The sequence below is a fragment of the Lacerta agilis genome, chromosome 10, assembly GCF_009819535.1.
Source record: "Lacerta agilis isolate rLacAgi1 chromosome 10, rLacAgi1.pri, whole genome shotgun sequence".
Lineage (NCBI taxonomy): Eukaryota > Metazoa > Chordata > Lepidosauria > Squamata > Lacertidae > Lacerta > Lacerta agilis.
In genome coordinates this window covers 69,118,000-69,144,264 of record NC_046321.1, presented here as the reverse complement: position 1 = coordinate 69,144,264, position 26,265 = coordinate 69,118,000, and the positions used below count along the sequence as shown (strand labels likewise).

Here is a 26,265-nt window from a genome sequence, read left to right as displayed (position 1 = left end):
ACAAGAGCAATAAAAAAATTAAATATTTATTCAAATAATAAGCTTAAGTTCAGGCTGAAATGTTGGCAATGCAGATATTAAACACATCACAAAAGCGTGCACAAAATTTTTTTGAGCAGAAAACAAAAATTCTAGGCATTATACTAGACAGCTGATTTAAGAAAACAAAAAGGCTTATAATAATCACTATACAAAATATAAAATGTATTAAACACTACCATCCACAAAACAGTTTTTTAAATTGGTTATATTTAAAAATTATTTGTGTAGTTAATCATATAGAGAATTGTAAATGATTATACAATAACCTGTTTGGCTGGCAATATCTTGTTGCTCTATAGCACACCCAATCACATTGCAAAACTGAGCATCATCATTTATGCTATCAATAAAGGAAACAATTATTGATAATACAAGTAAATATTGTCTGATCTACAAAGAAGAAAATTATTTTTTCCCTTCAACTCTGAAGTGCTTCCATGCAAAGTCAGCACTTGCTTGTTTTTTGCTGAATGTATTACCAAGCAATGTCCAGGGTTTTAGATGCTCACGGATAAGACTTTTACAAATCAAAGATTGACTGTAGACATGCAACCCTCTTGGCTAATGGATAAAAGCATTGTGCATCACTTTTATCAAATTTATTGCCTTCCTGGAATTTCATTCAAGGCATCTGAAATTAGACCTAATGATAAATATACACATAGTGAAAAAGGACATAAACTGCTATTTGATACCACTACTGGTAATGTCTGTGCTATGTGAAAGCACCTTTTTAAAAAAGAGCCTATGCGGCGAGAGATAAGTGTCTAAAGATTCAAAATGAATCAACAGTATTGGATAACAATATAATTCTCAACTCAGAAGCTGCCTCAAGATTAGGTGCATCTTCAGTTAATGTAACAGGAAAAAAGGCAATGGGTTTTTTTCATTAAACGCATCCACTCAAACTGACCTAAGGCCACCAGATTTGCAGACACAATGTGTTTCTTTTTCTCTTTTTACAGTTCTTTAGGCTGTAAAATGATAAAGGAATAGATCTATTTTTTTAAAAAAAGCTATTTCATCTAGATTAAGAAGTTGCTCCAGGCGTTGGGTTCACGTTCTGAGTAGCCACTTGTGGTGCTACCTCAATGATTCGAGGTTTGTCTATAATCCTGGCAGTGCGGTTGCCCTTTTCTACAATCCCAATAATCCATGCTTGGTGACCTTCACCATATTTCGGAGACTTGATTTCAGCACAGAAACGTGCTGCCTGTTCACGTGGTAAACAAATAAGGAGTCCTCCTGAAAGAAAGAAGAGTTGACAGTTCAGATCAGAAGTCATTAAAAACCTTCTCAATTACTCCAATCTGAATCCCATCATTCCTAAAATGGAAGTTGGTAAAAGTTATTTCAGCTACAAAGGATGCAAGTCTGGGCATCCTTGTTGACTGATGATGCTGAGGTACAATTGAAAAGGCTTGTATTTTCCAAGAGATTTTGCTTCCCTCCATCTATGTCTTGTGGATCTTTAAACACTCTTCCATGTGATTCTGATTGTTTCCTTTTATTTGAGTATGCCTTCTAATAGACCTAAGCCACCAGCAATTTTTCTCTAGGAGAAGCTCAGCATTTTATCTTATTTTTATTTGGGGAGGCTCACTGTGTAAACCATTTGAGAACTCCTGCTCTTAAACAATCCTGATGTAACTGTTTTTCAACTAAGTTTTCATCAGACATAATTACATAGATCCACCAGTGACTTTATATATTTTTAAAAATTCATAAATGAACAAAGGACACACAATGGCATCAAAAGATGCTGGTCCTTACACTGTATCATTAATACCAGAACGAAAAACAGCTTCTTTGGAGTGAGTAGCATGGCAAATCAACAGACATTGCTATATCATACATGGTTAACGGTAAAGGTAAAGGGACCCCTGACCAATTAGGTCCAGTCATGTCCGACTCTGGGGTTGAGTGCTCATCTCGCGTTACTGGCCAAGGGAGCCGGCATACAGCTTCCGGGTTATATGGCCAGCATGACTAAGCCACTTCTGGTGAACCAGAGCAGCGCACAGAAACACTATTTACCTTCCCGCTGGAGCAGTACCTATTTATCTACGTGCACTTTGACGTGCTTTCAAACTGCTAGTTGGGCAGGAGCTGGGACCGAGCAACGGGAGCTCACCCCATTGCAGGGATTCAAACCGCCAACCTTCTGGTCAGCAAGCCCTAGGCTTAACCTACAGCGCCACCCGCATCCCATACACACTACATAGAGATGTACAAAACATGAGCCAAAAGAATTCCAGGTAAACGGGTAAGTTTAATATTGATGAATATGTAGACAAATAGTACCTAGTTGTACATGCTACCCTTTATTAACTTATCCTGATGTGTGAATTATGTTACATGTTACATACTTAAAATAAACTATGGTTTAATGTGGATGCCCAGTGTACCTTTGCACACTGCTGAAATTCTGGCCACTTTGTTTCTTCCCGGCTGCCAAGAAGGCAAGTCGGGCTTGTTGTGTTGTCTGAACGGTCCAGCCTTACGAGGAAAGAAACCAGGAGCCCATGCTCAGCCCACACAACAAGCCTGAGTATGGCTTCTTTCCCGGAAGTGCAACAGCAACAGGGGAACAGTGAAGCACAATTTCGGCAGTGCGCACCAGCACGCTGCTTGTTGACATTAGTGTTCAAGTGTGCTTTCTTTAAGGATGTTTAATGTGACCATGTGAACCAGGCCAACATGAGAAACCAACTCTTAGGAATGCGTACTCAGAAATGTTACCCTATTAAGATTTTTTCTCCCTTCATAATAATGCTTTCTTACCCTTCTGTGAAATTTGCAAAAACACACATCTGGTCTAGAGCCACAACGTTGTGGACATTGGGAGACTATTCCAGATTAAAACTTGCACTAAACACACACAGCAGCAGTGGCTAATTGAGCACTCTGGGAAAAGAGCACCATCTACTGACCTCTGGAAGAAGTTCTTTAAGCAATGCTTGTGCAAAATGCAGTTTGCATGCCAATAGGGTAATGCCATATTGTGCTGCCCAGTACTGCCAGGTGTGCTCTTCTCAACGGTTCTTTGCTGCAGAATTAAACCTTGGAGGACTTGTGCAAAATGCAGTTTGCATGCCAATGGGGTAATGCCATATTGTGCTGCCCAGTACTGCCAGGTGTGCTCTTCTCAACGGTTCTTTGCTGCAGAATTAAACCTTGGGGGACTGGGCATCTTGCGGTCTGAAGTCAGGACTTCCAGGCACCATGCCCAGGCCAGCCATGCGGCATGCAGGGGTGTTCTCCATAGGGAAGTTGCTCCCACACCCGATCCAGCGTGCCTCGGCTCTATTGCCCATCAGCCTATGGGCAATAGAGCCAAAGCTGCTTTCACTTGCCATTGCATGACCAGGAGTGCCCCACTGGGCCCGAGGCTCCACCTGATGTCACATATGATGGCAGGTGGGCAGAGTTTGAAGAAAACAGCCTCGCAGGCCAAGTTTCACCCACCTCTGGAACAACAGTATCACCAAACTGCAAACACGATCCTTTGGGAGGGTCTAACTCAAGTCTAGAGCAGACTGAACATCATGTCCTTGAGCAACTAAAGTACTGACAGAACCTCATTTGTCAGGAGTTTGATTCAGTTTATTGGCCTGCATCTGGCTCAGTACCAATTCTGGAAACTGGTTCTGCACTTCCACTACCTCAACCCACTGAGGTGAGACAGAGAGAGAAAGTTGAGTGTAAATCACTGTATTCATGGCAGCCACTCTAAATTCCCAGGTGACTTCTCTCAGCATTTTTGTGCAGGTGGCAAGATGCACAGGAGACAAGCTTGGATGACTGCAATGCACTGTGTGGGACTGCTCAAGGCTGACCCAGAAGCTGCAGCTGGTGCAAAATGCAGCAGCTGGACAGCTCCTGGGGCAGAATATTACCATCCTAATATGCCGCTTAAAGAATGGCACTTGCTGCTGGTTTCCTACCGAATGCTGGTATTGGTGTACATTACCAGCGATCAGTAGCAAACCGATAGCTAATGCAATTTTTAAGCAGCGGCGTATTAGGATGGTGTTTTCTTCTTGATACTGGTCATTGATCCTAAGAAAATGATTGGACTTGCTGTACAAAGCCCCAAAAAGCTTGGAATCAGAATCCTGTCTTTTCCCCTACATAAGAAGAAGAAGAGAAGAAGAGTTTGGATTTCATATCCCGCTTTTCACTACCCGAAGGAGTCTCAAAGCGGCTAACATTCTCCTTTCCCTTCCTCCCCCCACAACAAACACTCTGTGAGGTGAGTGGGGCTGAGAGACTTCAAAGAAGTGTGACTAGCCCAAGGTCACAAAGCAGCTGCATGTGGAGGAGCAGAGATACAAACCCGGTTCCCCAGATTACGAGTCTTCCACTCTTAACCACTACACAACACTGGCTGCGTAATCAAAGATGACCAAACAGATTAGACAAATTAATATACGTTTTTGTGCCACTGCAGCCCCACAAAACAGTGGATGTGTGTTTCTTTGGTGCAGGCTGTAACCATGGACATGCTATGTGAGCTGATGGTGAATTTGGGGTGACCCAATGCAAAAATCTTGAGGATCCATGTGCTTTTACCTCCCCCCTCCCAGGCAGCCTCCTTTATTGTTAGCATCTCTTATCTCCCTCCGTTCTCTTGCAATCAGTTGCTGAGCGGCTTCCTTTCAACACCCCCTTCTTTCTATTAAAAAAAAAAAAGCACGATCTGCCAGCCCCATGCGCGAACATAGCCCAGAGGCACTCTCTCTCCGCTCAGGCGGCTCTGGTGTCTTATTGCCAGCTGCACCACAGCAGCAGCAGCAGCAGTGAGGAAGGCACGTAGGGTGGAAAGGGCAAGCGGGAGCCACGCTTGCTCCTCTCCACAGCTCCCCCCCCCCGCTGCTTCTTCTGCTTCTCCACCTCAGCTGCTCAGTCTCCGTGCACAGCACCCCTCCCAACCACGGCTCCAATTCATGCCCTTGCGAGAGAGGCAGGCGGCGGTGGGATCAGCGGCCCGAAACGGGCTGCTCCTCCCTCCGCCGCCACCCGCCTTACTCGAGTATAAGCCGAGGGTGGCTTTTTTCAGCACAAAAAAAATGTGCTGAAAAACTCTGCTTATACTTGAGTATATACGGTAATTATATAAAGATAAATCTCAGCAATATGCATCCTGCTCTCCATGAAATGATTCAAATATTTTTAAAAATGCAGTGCACAAAGTTTGGAAATTTGCCCAGTCACATTAAGTAAGCATTTGCCTGGCCAAGACACTGCTGACACAAATTCATATTAAATTTCCTGCTATAGATATGGTATGTTATGGCATTCTTAGGAGAAAAACCCTTATTTTAAAAAGGGGAGATTTACCTGAAGTCTCAGGACACGTCCCATGCATAAGGCCAAACATGTTGCCACACGCCTTGCTGACTGCAGCCATTTTGGCAAGAACAGGAAGATTGTGTATAACAAAAGAAACCTCATTGCGTTGCTGCTTGGCTAAATTTTGTGCATGCCCCAGGATTCCAAAGCCTGTGATGTCTGTGGCTGCATGTGCATTGAATGTGTGCATCAGTCCTGCAGCTGGAAATGGAAAACAGGAGAAAACATTACGATGAATTCTGGAGTTTCTTTTCCACCACTATGTGAACCAGTTTAGAGTTATGTACTGTGAAGTTTCAAGACTCATCACTTTACTCTGAACTTTGACACAAGATATGTGGTTTCAGGACACACCCTATTCCTGTGACTGTAATTTATTTGAATTGTTTTCCATATTGAATTTGAAACCTCAATAAACATGGAATGCTCTGGCAGATTACAACAAGCATTAGTTCATTTATGTATTTGCAAAGAATGCAGAAATTCTACAACCAAAGTTTTATTTAAAAAACCATCTGCCCAGAGAGAAAGGGAGTACTAGGTATGAAGCCATGGCAAGGATAACAAGAGTAACCATTCTTGTCATTTCAATCAAAGGCAGAGAAAATGTGTTCTGATGTCCTCTGATCCTACTTTTAAAAAAGGAAGCCAAGACCCTTCATTTTGATTTTCAGAACACTGCACTAATATTTTTCTAGCTCTAATACAAACGGTGTACATGCTTTTCAAAAACTGTTTGCCTCTTAGTGACTTATTTAGCCATATTTAACCCCAAAAAGTTTCATCATGAAGCATGTATACCCCATTCTCATACCTGTTCTGTTGAGTCTTGCCATATTCATCATTGCTTCTTGATAGGCTAGCTCCACATCTTCTTGTGTAACGACCAACTTGATTTTATTCCATTTTTCTGGCTAGTATGTTGAAGAAGAAACAAGATCAAACAATCTGTTTTAATTACATAAATTCTGCATGTGGTGCAATTACTTTGCTTAAAGTGCAGTAGACAAAAGGTCTATATAGTCCAGCATCTTGCTTCCAATAGGCGACAAGTATTATTACTGTTGTCATTTATTTGTTGCCTTCCAAACATATCTCAAGGCAAAGTCATCTAAGATAGTGGAGATGATGGAGATGGGATTTTTTCACCCAATGTGCATCACTTTACATTTACTTTCTCTGAACTGCATTTGCAATAATGTTATCCATTCAGCCACATTAAAGAGCTGCTTTTGGAGCTCTTTACAGTTTGCTTGGCTTTCTACCATCCTTAATAATGGCCTAGTGTGTATATTAACTTAGAAGAAGTTCTGCTGTATTCAATGGGGCTTACCATCAGGTAAGTGTGTAGGGTTGCAGCCTTAATGTCAAAAATATTTAAAATGAGTTAACAAATATGAACCACAATACATAATTCACACATAATTACAGATGCAACCTGGGAATCCAGGTGCAACAATGAATCAAGAAGCATTTCAAGTCTGCCTAACAGTGTGGGGCAGAGGATAGTAAATCTGTCTGATGAATTCCCCAATCCACCTCAAAGCAAAGGGTCTCTAAACAATCTATCTTTTTCAATTAGTTGAGTACTTGAATACTGAAATGGGACTGCAAGATCTGAAAAGGAATATCCCACATTCAAATAACTATGGAATCTCCCGAATTGTTCTTTCATGTCTCCTCATCCTAAGACGGTAGGAAGTGTGCCAAGAAAACTCCTGGCCTTTGCATTTAACATACATGATAGCCCAACTTGCTTTTATTTATACTTTACCTTTTTTTTTAAAAGATGTCACACTTAAAAAAACAGTCAATATATATTGTTTACTAGCGGTTTACCAACCCTGTAACTACCATCTAAGTCCCTTCTTCATGTGGCAACTCCACAAGAGGCAGCAACGTGAGAATGGGGCTTTTCTGCAGGGGCTCCCCATTGTGGAATGGTCTCCCCAGGAAAGCTCACCTAGTGCCTTCATCACATATCTTTAAGCCTTTGATAGTCTATGGCCTTTTAAATGTGTTTGTGGGAGGGGGTTATTGGTTTCTTTTTGCTTTATTATGTATTCTGTGTTCTCATTTTGTATTTTTATGTTGTGAACTGCCCTGCGATCTTTGCATGAAGGGGTAGTATACCAATTTAAATTTAATAATAATATTAAACTGAGTATTCATCAAGCACAATGAAAAGCACATTATCAAAATAGATGCCCTATATCAATATATATAGAGATGTGGTTTTACAGTGAAAAGTTTCAATACTACCACTAATACTGCATTTCAGAGATATTCTTTTTACATTTCTAGATAATTAACTGATCTATACTTGCAGAGCAAAACCCCAGTTTCAAAGATCTCAATAGCAAATTGCTAGAAGTTTATGTAAAGATCATGTATTCTTCCAATGCTGTTTTTATGGGGACCTACAAAATGAACTTATTTCAAAGATACTTGATGAGCTCCCTGGATGATCCGAAGAATTCTATACAAAATGGCTCCTTTCAGATTCCAACCCAAATGTCACCGAGATGGTGGCAAAATTCTGTGCCAATGCTATTAAAATCCAGTCCGCACATATAGGAGGCACTCAAATTAACTCCTGATCCGAGCTAGAAAAGATTCTGCTTTTAATTTATATTGCATGGTAAATAATCTATTATATATCACCTAATTATTTAATGATGGCTAATCTTTTTAGACAATTTATTTTAGTTTATATTTTAAAATTTTATCCTGATGATGTAATGCATTTATTTGTTGTGCTGGTCATTGACCGTAATAAAGATTGATTGATTGATTGTAAATAGGTTTAAGCCTATGCCTATTCACTGGTTCAAATACTGATTAAACAGGTGTATATTTTCAAGGTTAAGATAGCTGCCTCAGATAAAGAGCTACACATATTATTTCTCTGATCCTTTACTCCGACCCCATTCAGACGCATTTACTTACAATATCTAGCCACTGGTGGACAGCTACAGCAACCTGCGTTCCCAAGGGTTTAGTTAACACAAGCACGTCTCCTGGCACTGCATTGTCTGGCCTGCAAACAAGACACCCATATATGTAAAAAGACACATATGATGTGACTATTTCCCAATCACCATTCCACAGAATATATACCACAATGCTCAACCACCAAAAAAGCTTACTCTAAAACAGAGGACTATGAGAAGTGAAATGCCAGAGGACAGTTTTATGAATTTTGCATCTCAAACTGAGTAACAGTAGCCCTCTGTCCACCTACAGCAGGCTATGGAAAGATACTACAGTGAGGGGGGGGGAAGTATTTGATCCCCTGCTAAATTTGCCTGTTTGCCCTCTGACGAAGAAATGACCAATCCATAATTTTAATGGTAGGTTTATTGTAGCTGTGTGAGACTTCTGGGTTTCTGGGGGTTTTCCTGTTGTTATTCTGTCTCTCACAGCTACAATAAACCTACCATTAAAATTATGGACTGGTCATTTCTTTGTCAGAGGGCAAACGGGCAAATTTAGCAGGGGATCAAATACTTCCCCCCCCCACTGTATAGGTAACCAATGAAAAAACATCTTCAGAACTATACTGTGAATCAGTGACGGATACTAGACCTGTGGTGTGTGTTTGTTTTTTTAAAAAAAGAATATAATCACAAAGACAAAGTAAAAGGTCAAAGATTATATTTTTAAATAACAAAAATACTTTTTGAAATCCCATGAAATGTGCTTGTTTGGGTGGCATAAATAATTCATGTGACACTGATTCATGTTTCAGATTATTGTTTTTAAAGTGCTGAATGATGAGAAATAGCCACTCATGCTACCTATAATAGTAGATCTTATTTATGTCAAGCTTCCATAGCAGGATTCTGGTCTCCGTTCTGTATTTAGAAGGAAATCTCATTCCTCTTACTTCAAGAGCTTAGGACTTGAAGTTATTGTATCAAGGAGAAACGAAGTAAGCAGACCTCAAAGCCAACAAGTGCAATCATGGAAGGATTTACAGCCGCATAGTGCTCCAAGGATGTTCATTCTACATTGTAGGGTACAATATAACAGGTAGCCAGTATGCTGAATACAGTGGCAACTATTAATATGATTTCCCTTTTAAAAAAATCAGTAATGTTCACATTCAATTAACATTCTAATCTAGAATGTGACACCAGAGTTCTTAGTTTTGAAAAACAGAAGCTTACCTTTCATTCTTGATACCCTTTTCATTTGAAGAACCACGTAACCTCATTTTAAAGGTTTCTGACACTGCCTTTCTAAACAAACTTACTAGAGAGTAAGCCTCATTGAACACAGCAATACTTATGTCCAAGAAAATATTTATGTATGATTAATATCCAAGAACCCAAAGGCCTAAATAATATAAATTTTCTTACAGATAACATTACAGAAAGGAAATAGCCAGAATTTTAACAGTAGCTACCCCTTTTAATATATTGCAACCCCTTTTGCATAGGATTAAATGCTTCAACTCACATTATAAACTCATTAGGCTGGCAGACTGTTGTGGCCACTCCTCCTAAAACAATCCAAGGGTTTAATACTGTCTGACCACCAGTCACTGATGTTCCTGCCTCTTCTGCGGCATCTTTGAAACCTTGGATAATTAGAGGCATTACTTTGTCCCTTTCCTAGAGATCAGAAACAACACAAGCAAAAAAACTCTATAATCAATGAAAAAAATTCCAGTCTGGAGGTGCAAACTAACACCTGCTGAATCCATTTTTAGCTTACAAACCATCCATAGGAGCTATTGGTCAAACTAAAACCAGAGCAGAATGTTTCACAGTTTCTTTTAAAGTCTTTGAGACACATTTAAGAACAATTTCTTGGATTCAAAACCTATGCTTTAACGGGTTGGATGTAGAGATGTGAGTGCTCTACTCGTGAAAGTGGGTACTTTCAACAGCCATAAATGGAGAGGGGAAGAGATTTCTGCAAGTTTCCTCTTTCCCCTCATTCTACCCCACCTCTAAAATGTTTGCACTTGGGAGCTGCTTGACCTTTCAGGACAGCTTGGGAGGTGGTATAGCAGAATGTGGGGAAATGACCAAAAAAAGCTCTACGTCCTCCTTTTGTTTGTGGAAGCCCCCACTAGACTGAAGCCCCTCTCTGTACCACTGAATCCAAAACTTTTAATTAAAAGCATATAGCAAGGTACGTACAGGAGAACACAAAACAATACAAATGTACATTGTGAAAAGCAGAACACTTCTCTGTATGGTACAAGTCATGCCAAGCAAATAAGCACCACTCCCACACATTGTGCCATCCAATAATGAGATGAAAATGCAAAACAAAGATTGGGTAAGTAGATATCCCATATTTGTGAGTTCCAGATTAAACAGAAGTTATATATTGCTTGATATTATGCACTTGCCAAAGTGTTGTGTGAGAAAAAGCATTCCAACTACCTTCAAGCACCTTGCTGTACCTCAATTGTGGTATGAATTGCAAAAGTCTGTTTGCATGTTTTAGTCTGACTGCAAAAATAGCCTGGTCTCACCTGGCCCTGGTAATTGCAGACTGGCCCAGTTCACACAACACTCAGCCAACCTCTGATCTCCCCTAGGCTTGCTTACTCTTTTTACAACTATTTTAAAATGGGAAGAGGAGAACCGTGTGTCCCGCCTTGAACTCCTTGGATGCTGGGGAAAAACCATTTTTGTTATCCTAGGATAACTGATAGATGTTCAACAACAAACATGCTTGATAAAAGTTGCATTGTTCTCTATGAAAGCTGGTGTTCATTTTCAGGGACACAAGGCAATATGTTAGCATGATGCATTCCTATAGCAGTATTTACAGTACTTACCCTATCTGTCATTTTATTACTTATTCCAAGCAGCATCAACATGTTGTCACACTCAGTGACTCCCATTGCATAAAGATCACTAAGAACATTGGCACAGGCTATACGTCCCTAAAAACACAAAAAAATGATTGAATTTACAAAGCATCATCAATTCATGTGCTGCTTTACAAAATAAGATGGGGGGGAAAGGTACATCCTTCTCCCAAACTTTTCAACAATGGAAAGGAAGGCAGAGATAATAAACTGAAGATTTTTATTCTTTGTTTCAAAGGGAAGATTTTTTTTTTACAGCTATATTAAAACATGTTTCTAGTGTACTGTATTGCCAATAATGTCCAGAATTCTGTAATATATGTGGCACCACCTCCAGGCAGAAATATACATTTGCAGTCAGATCTACTAAAATTAGAATTCCTTTGTTTCAATAAACATTTTAATATTGCATTGGTGAATGATTATCTATTTCTTCCTTTAAGAGACACAGCAGACAGCTCTGGAAGATATTTAACCAGTGTCAACATTTCAGAGTTAGGCTGAAGTGGTAAAATGTCAATGTATCAGAGTTAAGTGAAAGTGGCCAGTGGTGTCCCGTCCCCCCCCTTAAAAAACAATATGGCAATAGCTCACAAACCAGGACTTTTAAATTGTCCCAGGCATAACTGGACACAAATTGCTTGTTACTGATAATTTTCAAGTTACACACATCTGCAAAAAAAACCCAAAAAAAACCTAGCCCCCACAAAGCAGAACAGAACACAAGAAACCTTGTCTGCAATATAAAGAAACAACAGGGATGTGTGCCACATAACTGCACATACAGCTGGAGTTTCATTTGACATCAGCATCCAGCAGTTTCCATTATAAGCAAGATATAATGATATTCATTTAAAAAGCAACTTGTCTTTTCAGTAATAGGAACAGCTGTAGCACAAACACCATACACGCTTGTGATTGTACCTGCAGTTATATTCCATATGTATATACTGATTCTTTGGATTGCATCACCCAGTTGCAGACTTCATACTTGCTATTCTGAATGTGTTTGTATCAATACAGTAGGTTGGAGTACCTTGGGCAATAAATTTCATGGAGAGCAGGTATTTAGTTAAGTGTTCAAGAGTTGATCCTAATACAGTACAGTTCTGATTCAAAGTATCCCAAGACAACTGGAGTACAAAGCTCAGATCTAGAGATCTGCCTCTAACAGGAGAAAAACTTCACAAAACTGGCAGGTCAACTGTCCAATCACAACTGAGAAAGTCTCAAACAGCCCGAAACAATGCTAGCCAATCACAATTCAGGTAGCCAACAGGCACCTTTTCCCCGCCCCATACATATGCTTAGGCAACTCACCATCATATAAGGATCATCCACAATAGGATAAATGTAATCTGTTGTCTGGACCAGAGATAGGCCTCCATGTCTTAAAGGAATAACACAAGTGTCCATTCCAATTCCTGTAAAGACAGCAGCAGTTAATTACCAAATAATAAAAGTTACTTCCTTGAATTTCTCAAAGTATATTCTATCCTTGTCCACCCCACTCACCCAAAGACTCCTTACACACCAATGAAATTCAAAAGGAAGCAACAGCTAGTGAGGTTTGGGCAGATAGATCAGTCTGTTTCTCCTCATTAAACATCAGCCCTACAACCCTACTCTTTAAAGCATGTCTGCCTACAGAAAACGAATGACACACACACAAGCTGATTAGGACAAAATAATGATAGCAGATCTGCACATTAGCCAGCAGCCATTCATAAGGTTCAGTCTCCTCCTGTGGTGTGCAGCCTTATGAAGACTGCCTGACCATCCAATTGCTGCAGAACCTAAGAGCTTTTACCTTCTCTCTTGCAAGAATACAGTGGCCTTCTCTGATGGTTAAGAACCTGGTAGATCAAAAGCTGCCATTCATACTTTTGATTTAACACAGGAGGGAGAGGGGGAGGGAGCGCAAGCAATGTGCGCTACATGAGACTGGCCCTTTGAATTCAGACATTAAGAGCTTCCATAGAAACTTGTAGTTGAACTGTCAGGAACAAATGACATGGGTGCTCTGGTACTTCCTTGGCTTCAACCATATAATTTAGGGTGAAGCTCCCACAGAACATATTGATTCCCCCATGACCTCCAAGATAAACTTAAAGTACTCTCTTAATATGCATTTATTAGACCCTTGATTAGCAAATAGTTTTATAAGAAGACCACTTTGAAGCAAAGGAAATGTTCAGAAAAGTTTTCAATACATGTCTCTCAGCTTTAAAGACCAAATGATATCAGGACTTGGGATTTCGTTCTAACCCCTATGTTCCATTTTCCCCTTGATCTTCCTTAAAGCTTAGAGATACCTTCAACAGGACCAGTGCAGCTTCAACAATTTTAGCAAATATGTTCCATCAGGCTACTCTCTGAGTCAAAGAACCTTTGAAGAGCACACAGTGCCAGGTTCTCAGTAAGTCTCCCAAATTTAGACTTCTTTTGTATCTATATTTTATTCCACTTTTCAACCATAAAATCCCCAAGGCAGCTGACAACCCCCCAAACAAACAAACTTTAAAGCAATTATTTAAGGAAAATTTCAGATTGCCATTCCCTGGGCTCACAAACATGTTTATGGCAAGATTTGATAGACTGATCATCTGTTCTGGGATGGAGGAAAACGGTAATTTTGTTATATTTATAATTCGTTGAAAATCATAATTTCTAAAAAATTTCACAGAAACGCACAATGCCACACAAGAATCAAGTTATGCTGTACCTACACCTTCAATGAGGTACTTGGAAAAAAGTTAAACCTAGCGACACACACTCCCAGCTCAACTCTCTTTGTAGACCTCTTTGTAGAGCAGAGGCACAAAGATATGCATTACTCCTCACCCAAGTCATAGAAACAAAGAACTGTAAGAGTTGGAAGGGTCCCCAGAGTATCAAGTCTGACTCCCTGCAATGCAGGAATCTCTACTAAAGCATCCATGACAGATGGCCATTTCAGTTCATAGCTAGGAGGGAAATCTGTGAACAACTATGCCATTTTTTTCCTGACCAGTACCACTCTTGGGCTGGCCTCATCGTGCCCTGCTTGCAGCAGAGTAACAGAACAAAGTGCATCAAGCCAAGCATTCTGCTTCTGCAATAGTGAAATCAGGCATTTGAAGAAAACCCACAAGCAAGACGTGAAGGTAATAGCTCTCTCCTGCAGTTGAAACTGAGATTAAGCAACGTAATTCTTAGGAATACAGTGGTACCTTGGGTTAAGAATTTAATTTGTTCTGGAGGTCTGTTCTTAACCTGAAACTGTTCTTAACATGAGGCACACTTTCACTAATGGGGCCTCCCGCTGTCGCCACGCAACCTCCGCTCGCAAAGTTCGCAACCAGGAGAATCTAATTCTGGGTTAGCGGAGCTCATTACCCGTAGCATTCGTAAGGAGGACGCTACGTAACCCGAGGTTCCACTGTACTTGGTATTCCTTTATTCAGCACATAAACCATGACCATCCAAATAATCCACCAGCCACAAATGGATGGCTATGGATTGTCCTTCTAACATTACCTATGAACTGGAAAAAGAAATAGGATACGATACCAAAAAAAGTAAAACGACAACACACAAGCTAACAACAGTATGTCTGCATTGATTACCTGACATGTTTAGGGAGGGTTAACAGGTTCTTGTTACTCTTCTTCATGTCAAAAATGTAATGTACAAGTACAATACTTTGGAATCCAAAGTATGCAATATATGCTTGCATTTTGGAAAATCATGATTTTAAAAAATCCCCAATATATTGCTATATAACCCATGACTAAAAATCATGAGTTTATCTTATCCCCTTTCAGAGTTAACTATTCTAGTAAACATCACATCTTGCAGCATCAAATTTCATAAATTGTGCACCGTGTCAGTTTCACTGAATGGCCCCAAATTCTATTATTATGTCAGGGTTTTCAGTGAGCTGTCCACTCCAATACAAATATCTCCTTCCTGATTGGTTACTACTAGTTCCTATCCCATCAGTGTGCATGTAAATTTATGAGTTTTCGTTCCAATGCACAAGACTTTACAGTTATTTATACTGAACTGTGTTTGCCATTTTGCTGCTCCTTCACCCAATTTGTAGACACTCTTTTGATTTTGTCCATCCTTGGGTCACCTCACTGCTCATGCCCGACACGAGATCATTTATGAATACGCGAAAAAGAATCCGTTTCAATATAGATCCTTGGGGGGGGGGGAGTTATGTGCCCCCCTTGTGAAAACCATATTCATTCCTGTGATCTACTTTCTCTTTTTTAGCCAGTTACAAATTCACAAGATGCCGGCCCTCTAATCCCGTTGTGCGAAATTTACTTAAATTCCCCTCAACAAAGGCTTTTATCAATAGCTTTTTGAACATTCAAGTATACATAGTTTACTGGATCACTCTTATCCACATACTTGTTGACACTCTCAAAGAACTCTGAAACAGGAGGTGCTTTTTCAGTAAGAAGCAGGGCTTGGAATGCCTGAGTGATCCAGCCATGTAAAGAATTGAATGCCCCCAACAACTTATTTGGGAGGGGGTGAGGGAAGGGGATGGACTTATTGGTTTGCTTTGTTTTTATTATGTATTTTGTGTAAAAACACATAATCTTATATTTTATGCTGTGAACAGCCCTGAGATGTACAGATGAAGGGTGGTATAAAAATTTAATAAATAATAAAAAAACAAAAAAACAAAAATGGCCTCGAGCGTTCTGTGCAGTGGTAGCAGTAGTAAGTGCACCAGCAAAGTAGGAAAAAATGGTACAGGCTTGGTACAAAGCGGAACTATTTGTAGGCCTTCCTTCCAGCATCACTCAGATAGGGCGAGTTCTGGGGGGAAAAATCAAGAAGTGAGCAGGAACCAGTTGTGCCCCAGATGCTGCCATTTGGCCACTGCTACAACTGGATTATGGCTATAGTCCAGTGTAACCCAAACGACAATGGTGATATCTGTTGATTCAAATCATTAGCTTTCTAAATTTGCTTTTGCATGTATACTTAAATGTCAGTCAATGAAAATGTTGGTGCTCCCATTCTTAAATTGATCACTCGTCATAACATGACAGAGTTCTGAAAATTAAAAAGTGAAACACTCAGGAACCAAAGATTAAAAGAATACAAAATGTACTCTTTGGCAGAAAAAGCATACATTTTTGTTTTTGTGGTCTACCATCCTTTTTTCCCAACTTAGAAGCATTATGAGGAGCTGCAGAAGGGGATCATACTACATGGAAATGAAGGATGAAAAAGAAGTCACAGGGCCCTCTCTAGTTCTGCAAAATGGGGCTAGGACTTGTTTTGGCCATGCAGTTCCAAAGCACTCTGAGCACTTCAGAAACACTGAGCCAAGCTGATAAACCGCCAACCCCACCTCCTTTCATCCTGGAGCTGTAGTAGTAGACTTCAGGCACAACACATTTGTCCACTTTGTCGGGAAACCAGTCTTTAAAAAAATCGGGAAAGAAATGGTCGTGTGGAAGAGGTGGATGAATTTGGATACATTAATGTTAGACCAGTTGATAAACGAAGAGGATGAATTTTATACATATTCCATCTTAAGAGACAAATACAGATTCCCTACAAATGCTCAATGGCAATATCTCTAGATAAAACACTTGCTAACCACCATCTACAGACCAGCAGCTTTTACAGCCTCAGAGACCCCAGAGATATTGAAGCAGCTGAATAATTCTTGCGCAAAAAAGCCATCAACATATATAAATATTTGTTATTAGCAAACCATTTTGATATACAGGTATTGAGGGAGGATTGGAATAAAGAATTAGAGATCTCCATTTCAACCACACAGTGGGAAACTGTTTTAACTGGTATAAGAAGGGTATCTCTGGATCTTAAATTGAGGCTCATACAACAAAAAATATTTAGAATATACTGGACCCCATTATGTTTGTTTGAAAAAAGGGCTGTTGGAGATGCAATAGAGATAACGCTTCTCTAAAACATATTTTTTATTGTCCTACATTGAAAGGTTTTGTAAAATACAGTGGTACCTCAGTTTTCGAACATAATCTGTTCGGGAACATTCCAAAACATTCAATAATGGAAAACTCAAAACGGAAGCCTCAAAATGGAAAACTCAATTCTGAAGCCGCATTTCCGGTTCAACCTCTGAGACGAGTTTGAAAACCAAAGCATTTGCTTCTGGGTTTACGGCGTTAGAGTTCCTGAAACGTTGGTCAATGGAGATGTTCGAAAACCGAAGTACCACTGTATATATTTTTGGGTCCCCCCCCCCTTTGTTTTCCCTTCTACACGGGTTGTTTCTCCTTCTCTTTCTTGTTTGTGTCTCACCATGTCTGGTGCATGTATTTATGTACTTTTTGAACTTTCAGTAAAGATTTTTTAAATTAATGACACAACACCATAATTATCCTGGAGTTACAGGATAAGAATCAGTAATAGTCTTGATTTTAATTTTGTTTTTAAAATTATGCTCTGCCTTCACTCACATACCTCTAAGGGAAGTTCTATACAAAACTGAAAGAATAAGAATAAATGTAAAAATCCTTTAAACAACTTGCATTTCACAGTTTGAGCCTCTCTGTTTGAAGTTTTACTTGTGTTTCAGTTTTTTAATTAATCTGTTATGATTTTCTTTCTTCTGTACTGGATTTTAATGTTGCTGCTGTTGTTTTGCATTGGGAGCAGCCCAGAAAATTTGTCGTGGGGCAACTGTTATGGGGCAACTATACAGATGCAGTAAATAAATACACCACTGACTGATATCTGACTGGTCAGAATTGACCACACATTTTTGGTGAAATAACCAACCTTGTTGTTGGTGAAATAAACAACCTTGTACACACACACACAGTACAATATTTTTTCCTTATTCTCCAACACACGATACAACCATTAAATATCATTGAAGAACTACTGCTTACCCAATCTAGGCATAACAGCTCCCAAAAACTGTTCATCTTCCTGGAAGTGATTTTCTTGTAGCGATTCAAGCAATTTCTGTAAAATGTCCTGAGGCACTTTACAGCCAGTGCCTTTAAGTTCAGTGAATCTTGTTAGCCGAAAGCTCTTGTCAAGTTCATAACTTTCTGGGTTAAAGGACTCCCGGACAGACATGATTCTCACACAATAAGTACCAGAAGCTTTTTCTCCTTCAGGAAATTTGTTGGTATGCTTTCCTGGTAATTATCCTAGTTTGAAGAAAGAAGTATTAATACAATATAGACTTTCTCAGCTTGTTGTGCAGAATAGTTTATCATACACACACACACACACACACACACACACACACATATATATATATATATATATATATATATATTCCCTTCTATATAAAAATCTGAGCTGCAACCATACATTGCAAGAACAGATGCCTCCTTCACTAAGGCTACCAGCTCTTGACATTTTTTTTAAAAAAATAGGCAACATTCATTTTTGCATATAAAGCCCCTGCATATTAGGTCACTTTGACAAGTGGCAAGGGAACGTGGTTGAATTCAATTTGTCTCTAATGACATGCCAAACATGAGTTTGGAAGTGCTATGCCGAGCCAACTGGACTGAATTCAGGGCATAATAGTAGCATGTACAGTCATACCTCGTGTTACGAATGCTTCAGGATATGAAAGTGACGGACCTGGAAGTACCGGAACGTGTTATTTCCAGGTTCGGCAATTTGCACACGCGCAGATGCGCACATGCACAGACGCGCTTCAGGTTGCAGACCTTTCAGGTTGTGAACAGGGCTCCGGAACAGATCCCATTCGTAACCAGAGGTACCACTGTACATGATCTTGCTACAGGCTTACAGAAAACCAGGGCGTTAAAGGCCAGCTATGTTTATAGCAAATTAACCTGTGTACGCAGCCCAAGATGTCCCACTTTGCTCCACCCTTAGTTGCATACGCTCCAACATTTCCCAAGAAGAAATTGGGACACCCCCCCGCACCATCCTGCTGCTGCCGCCTGCTTGCCCTCCCCACTGCTGCCTAAGCGTCCACCTGCTGCCACACAGAGAAGGGCCACAGTGACATACTTCCGGAAGTGGCGCCATTCTTCCAGAAGCTGTGGCCCTCCTCGTATGTGCGTGGCAAGTGGTGGCCAGCGAAGGTGCGGAACCAAGAGAGTATGAAACAAAAAGACACACGTATTTTGATTCTGCACTCTTTGGGTCACCCAGGAAAAAATGGGACATTTGTGCAGTATGCAGTTGAGGAGATAAACATTGGCTGGATCTAGACACATAAAAAAAAATGATTCAGTTAAACCCGCTGTAAACTTCAAAAACGGAAATTCTGTTAATGAAAGATGGGACTCCACAGCGTCATCTGATGTCACAGTGTTATAATGCATATAAAGCACTTTTTCTTTACTAATGTAGCTGAGTTCATTATGTCTGAAGCACAGTCCAAGCAAAGTTAAGCACCTATGACACTACAAAAATGAAACAGTAACATCAACAAATCAAAACAAAATAGAAAATTCCTTCCAGTAGCACCTTAGAGACCAACTGCTACTGGAAGGAATTTTCTATTTTGTTTTGACTATGGCAGACCAGCACGGCTACCCACCTGTAACATCAACAAATCAGTGTCAGTGGAATTGTGCCCACGGTATTTAGCAGGCAGTAAAAAGTTATGGATTCCTCTACGTTTCCTGTTAAGAACTGAACTTTAACAAACAAAACAGTAGCTTTCTCTTCATTCTGTTCCCCCAAACAGGTGTCTAAATCTCCTGAAGCAGGGGTGGGGAGCCTGTGGCCCTCCAGATGTTGTTGGACAACAAACTTCCACCTTCCCAACAATGCTGGGGGAGAAGGCATAGGTAGCTCCCCACCCATCCTATAAATCAGGCATGTCCAACAGCTCCCCCCAAAGAAGCTAAAAAACTTTGGCTCCCCTAAAAAAACTCAACATCTTTGCCCTGTACCCCTAAAATGACCTGAAACACAAAAAACAGGGCTTTCCTTCCTTAAAAAAAAGCTCAACAAATTTGACCTGAACCCCCCAAAAGGGGGTAGATCACTGCCAGTTTCTATCTCTTGAGTAGATCACAGTCTCTTGGAAGTTGGCCACCCCTGCTATAAATCATTGTTTGAATGACAAATAGACACCATTTTCCCCATGGAAAACTACCTATATAAACCATGCAAAGAGTTGGGAGTACTTAATGCAGCTTCCTATAGAATTAAAAAATGCAAAATTCTGAATCTTTTCTGTTTTCTGAAATGAGGAAAGAAGACTGCAAAGCTGCCCCAAACAACTAGTGGACACTACTATAAAAATACAGGATGGACACATAGACACCACCTTATACCGTAAACCAACTGACCGACAAACATATCTACATGCTTCTAGCTACCATCCCAAACACACCAAACAATCCATAGTATATAGCCAGGCCCTACGTTACAGCCGCATCTGTTCCAACTCTACAGACAGAGACTCTCACCTAAGAGATCTACAGCAAACCTTTTTAGAACTAAAATATCCACCTGATGAAGTTAAACAACAGATCAACAGAGCCAGACTGATACCCAGAGAGAACTTGCTGCAAGACAGACCCAAAAAAGAAAATAACAGAACACCACTAGTAATCACATACAACTCCCAAATTAAAACAGTACAACGCATCATCAGAGATCTACAACCTCTCCTAGACAATAACAGTTCTCTTTCTCAAGCTCTGGGAGGAAGACCCTACATCGCCTACAGACAGCCACCCAATCTCAAACAGCTCCTCACCCACAATAATACTACAACAGGACTCAACATGGACACTGGTACCAGAGCCTGCAATAAACCTAGATGCCAACTTTGCTGCCACATAAACCCGGACAACACCATTACTGGTCCCAACAACATCAAACATACCATCTCAGGACTATTTAATTGCTCATCTTCCAACATTGTGTATGCAATCAAATGCCAACAGTGCCCTTCAGCTCTCTATATTGGACAAACAGGCCAAACCCTACGCCAAAGGATGTTGTTGTTGTTGTTGTTGTTCAGTCGTTCAGTCGTGTCCGACTCTTCGTGACCCCATGGACCAGAGTACGCCAGGCACGCCTATCCTTCACTGCCTCTCGCAGTTTGGCCAAACTCATGTTAGTAGCTTCGAGAACACTGTCCAACCATCTCATCCTCTGTCGTCCCCTTCTCCTTGGGCCCTCCATCTTTCCCAACATCAGGGTCTTTTCTAGGGATTCTTCTCTTCTCATGAGGTGGCCAAAGTACTGGAGCCTCAACTTCAGGATCTGTCCTTCTAGTGAGTACTCAGGGCTGATTTCTTTGAGAATGGATAGGTTTGATCTTCTTGCAGTCCACGGGACTCTCAAGAGTCTCCTCCAGCACCATAATTCAAAAGCATCAATTCTACGGCGATCAGCCTTCTTTATGGTCCAGCTCTCACTTCCGTACATTACTACTGGGAAAACCATAGCTTTAACTATACGGACCTTTGTCGGCAAGGTGATGTCTTTGCTTTTTAAGATGCTGTCTAGGTTTGTCATTGCTTTTCTCCCAAGAAGCAGGCGTCTTCTGATTTCGTGACTGCTGTCACCATCTGCAGTGATCATGGAACCCAAGAAAGTGAAATCTCTCACTGCCTCCATTTCTTCCCCTTCTATTTGCCAGGGGGTGATGGGACCAGTGGCCATGATCTTAGTTTTTTTGATGTTGAGCTTCAGACCATATTTTGCGCTCTCTTCTTTCACCCTCATTAAAAGGTTCTTCAATTCTTCCTCACTTTCTGCCATCAAGGTAGTATCATCAGCATATCTGAGGTTGTTGATATTTTTCCCGGCAATCTTAATTCCGGTTGGGGATTCATCCAGTCCAGCCTTTCGCATGATGTATTCTGCATATAAGTTAAATAAGCAGGGAGACAATATACAGCCTTGTCGTACTCCTTTCCCAATTTTGAACCAATCAGTTGTTCCATATCCAGTTCTAACTGTAGCTTCTTGTCCCACATACAGATTTCTCAGGAGGCAAATGAGGTGATCCGGCACTCCCATTTCTTTAAGAACTTGCCATAGTTTGCTGTGGTCGACACAGTCAAATGCTTTTGCATAATCAATGAAGCAGAAGTAGATGTTTTTCTGGAACTCTCTGGCTTTCTCCATAATCCAGCGCATGTTTGCAATTTGGTCTCTGGTTCCTCTGCCCCTTCGAAATCCAGCTTGCACTTCTGGGAGTTCTCGGTCCACATACTGCTTAAGCCTGCCTTGTAGAATTTTAAGCATAACCTTGCTAGCGTGTGAAATGAGTGCAATTGTGCGGTAGTTGGAGCATTCTTTGGCACTGCCCTTCTTTGGGATTGGGATGTAGACTGATCTTCTCCAATCCTCTGGCCACTGCTGAGTTTTCCAAACTTGCTGGCAAATTGAGTGCAGCACCTTAACAGCATCCTCTTTTAAAATTTTAAATAGTTCAGCTGGAATATCATCACTTCCACTGGCCTTGTTTTTAGCAAGGCTTTCTAAGGCCCATTTGACTTCACTCTCCAGGATGTCTGGCTCAAGGTCAGCAACCACATTTCCTGGGGTGTATGAGACCTCCATATCTTTCTGGTATAATTCCTCTGTGTATTCTTGCCACCTCTTCTTGATGTCTTCTGCTTCTGTTAGGTCCTTTCCACTTTTGTCCTTAATTGTGGTAATCTTTGTACGAAATGTTCCTTTCATATCTCCAATTTTCTTGAATAAATCTCTGGTTTTTCCCATTCTGTTATTTTCCTCTATTTCTTTGCATTGCTCGTTTAGAAAGGCCCTCTTGTCTCTCCTTGCTATTCTTTGGAAATCTGCATTCAATTTCCTGTATCTTTCACGATCTCCTTCGCATTTTGCTTGTCTTCTCTCCCCCGCTATTTGTAAGGCCTCATTGGTCAGCCACTTTGCTTTCTTGCATTTCTTTTTCATTGGGATGGTTTTCGTTGCTGTCTCCTGTATAATGTTACGAGCCTCCATCCACAGTTCTTCAGGTACTCTATCCACCAAATCTAAATCCTTGAACCTGTTCTTCACTTCAACTGTGTATTCATAAGGAATTTGATTTAGATTGAATCTTACTGGCCCAGTGGTTTTTCCTACTTTCTTCAGTTTAAGCTGGAATTTTGCTATAAGGAGCTGATGATCTGAGCCACAGTCAGCTCCAGGTCTTGTTTTTGCTGAGTGTATAGAGCTTCTCCATCTTTGGCTGCAGAGAATATAATCAATCTGATTTCGATGTTGCCCATCTGGTGATGTCCATGTGTAGAGTCGTCTCTTGTGTTGTTGGAAAAGAGTGTTTGTGATGACCAGCTTGTTCTCTTGACAGAACTCTATTAGCCTTTGCCCTGCTTCATTTTGATCTCCAAGGCCAAACTTGCCAGTTGTTCCTTTTATCTCTTGACTTCCTACTTTAGCATTCCAATCCCCTATAATGAGAAGAACATCCTTCTTTGGTGTCATTTCTATAAGGTGTTGTAAGTCTTCATAGAATTGATCAATTTCGGTTTCTTCAGCACTGGTAGTTGGTGCATAAACTTGGATTACTGTGATGTTAAAAGGACTGCCTTGGATTCGTATCGAGATCATTCTATCATTTTTGAAGTTGCATCCCAGTACAGCTTTCGCCACTCTTTTGTTGACTATGAGGGCCACTCCATTTCTTTTACGGGATTCCTGCCCACAGTAGTAGATATGATAGTCATCCGAACTGAATTCGCCCATTCCTGTCCATTTTAGTTCACTGATGCCTAGGATGTCAATGTTTATTCTTGCCATCTCATTTTTTTACCACATCCAGCTTACCAAGGTTCATGGTTCTTACATTCCAGGTTCCTATGCAATACTTTTCTTTACAGCATTGGACTTTCCTTTCGCTTCCAGGCATATCCACAACTGAGCATCCTTTCGGCTTTGGCCCAGCCGCTTCATCAGCTCTGGATCTACTTGTACTTGTCCTCCGCTCTTCCCCAGTAGCAAGTTGGACGCCTTCCGACCTGAGGGGCTCATCTTCCAGCGTCATATCTTTTATATGCCTGTTGTCTTTGTCCATGGAGTTTTCTTGGCAGGGATACTGGAGCGGCTTGCCAGTTCCTTCTCCAGGTGGATCACGTTTGGTCCAAACTCTCCGCTATGACCTGTCCATCTTGACCTGTCCATAGCTTGCCTGAGTAATTCAAGCCCCTTCGCCACGACAAGGCAGTGATCCATGAAGGGGACGCCAAAGGATAAATGGACATAAATCTGATATCAGGAATCACAAGACAGAGAAACCAGTAGGAGAACACTTCAATCTCCCAGGACATTCTATAAAAGATCTCAAAGTAGCTGTCTTAATACAAAGAAATTTCAGAAATAGACTGGAAAGAGAAGTGGCTGAATTACAACTAATCACCAAACTTAAAACCACGGAGAAACCTGGTCTGAACAAAGACATTGGATTCTTATCTCATTATACATAACAAAGCTATCGTTAGCCATCTCACCACTTGCCTTTCCCTGCAAGACTAATTACAGCCGTTAAGAGTTTTCCACACCTATCAGCTGATCACCCATTCCCACCACCCTTCTGAGCAATACCCCTCCCCACTCCCTCACTATATTTAAGGATCTGGTGACTTCTGTTTCAGTGTATCTGAAGAAGTGTGCATGCACACGAAAGCTCATACCAGGAACAAACTCAGTTGGTCTCTAAGGTGCTACTAGAAAGAATTTTCGATTTTGTCCAAACAACTAGTGTTCACAACACCATACTTTATCCACCACTTTAGAACAACTTCTTGCAATATTGTTTTGTAACTCTGAGAACACAGAGTTAGAATTAAAGTTCTGCATTAAGTCAGTCCTCAGTTGCTCCCGAAAAGAGCAAGCTCCCAGTTTCCAGTAGTTCAAAAATCAACACTGCTCAGAGAATTTAACCTTTGCTTCACCGTAGATCTGGCAAACGAGCACAGTTGGTAGAGCACGAGACTCAACGTGGGTTCAAGCCCCACGTTGAGCAAAAGACTCCTTATCAAATCCCAACTCCTTCCTGCACAGCAAGGGCTTGGGCCAGGTGCCCCCCTTCTGAGATTCTGCGCAGGGACATACATTTTAGGGCGACACGCCTATCAGGAAGGAAACCTAGCCACGTGCAGAAAGGGCTCACAACCATGCCTGGCCCGGGGAGCGGAGAGGGCGACTCTGCCTGCTGCAGCACAGGAAGCCCCGGCTCTCGCATACCTTCACGTCGCCCGCCCGTAATGCCCGCCGGGGCCTTCGCGACTGGCTGTTGTGCAGCAGCGGCGGCGGCGGCGCAGTTCCCGCCTCCCTCTCTGCCCCTTTGCCAACAGAAACAGGGAATCCTCTGGGAAGGGCCACCCCCGCCATGCGCCACACATATAGAGGGGGCAGTTAGAAGAAGTTGAAAGGGAAAGGGAAAGGGCAAGGGCAGCAGCGGCGGCGGTGGGTGCGGAGGCAGGCGTCGTGCGCGCGCGTTTAAATGCTTCAGGAAGAGGAGGTTTAACCCTTTCGCCGGGTGAATTTAAAGGCATTTTGGAGGCGGGGAAGCGAAGGCAGCCGGGCTGAGGGGCGCTTGGGGCGGCTTCTCCGAAGGGAAGGGAGGCGACTCGGGCTCCACGCGGCCGGCCGGCGGGCCAGCAGCGCTCCCTCTTTCTCCTCTCAGGGAAAAATGTCGGCGGGTGGAAAGTTTAACCCCTTCCCCGCCCTCGCGCCCAATTCCCTCCTCCCGCCTTCCCCGCAGACTCCGCTCTGGGCCACAGCGGCCCGAAGCCATCCTTCGCCGCCGCCCGCCCGCCCGGCCCTCTCTGCCTTGGCCACCGCCGCCGCGCCCCTCCAGCCGGCGGAGCGGCCTTTTCTTCCTGGCCAGCCCCTCCAGCCTGGTGGCGGCGGAGGGAAGCGGGCCGCGTTCCCCTTTAAGTCTGCCCGCCCAGGCCTCCCTCTTACCGCGTCTCCCCGGCTGCTCCTCGCTCGCCCGCGAACGGGACTCCCCTCCGCCTCCTCGCCCCCCCCAGCCCAGCCAGCCAGTCCCACAATGCACCGGGCGTCTGGCCGGCCCGGCTCGCGCTCGCTTT

General features: G+C 41.8%; 1 protein-coding gene across 1 annotated transcript; it reads right to left on the bottom strand.

Annotated features, from left to right (window-relative positions):
• Positions 1-26,265, bottom strand: SEPHS1 (selenophosphate synthetase 1). Its single transcript, XM_033161861.1, has 9 exons — positions 26,138-26,265; positions 18,130-18,396; positions 12,554-12,657; positions 11,201-11,308; positions 9,862-10,016; positions 8,347-8,437; positions 6,212-6,311; positions 5,386-5,598; positions 1-1,287 (listed from the first exon to the last, which is right to left on the bottom strand). The coding sequence occupies exons 2-9, from the start codon at positions 18,320-18,322 to the stop codon at positions 1,073-1,075; spliced, it is 1,179 nt and encodes a 392-aa protein (XP_033017752.1). The 5' UTR covers positions 18,323-18,396; positions 26,138-26,265; the 3' UTR covers positions 1-1,072.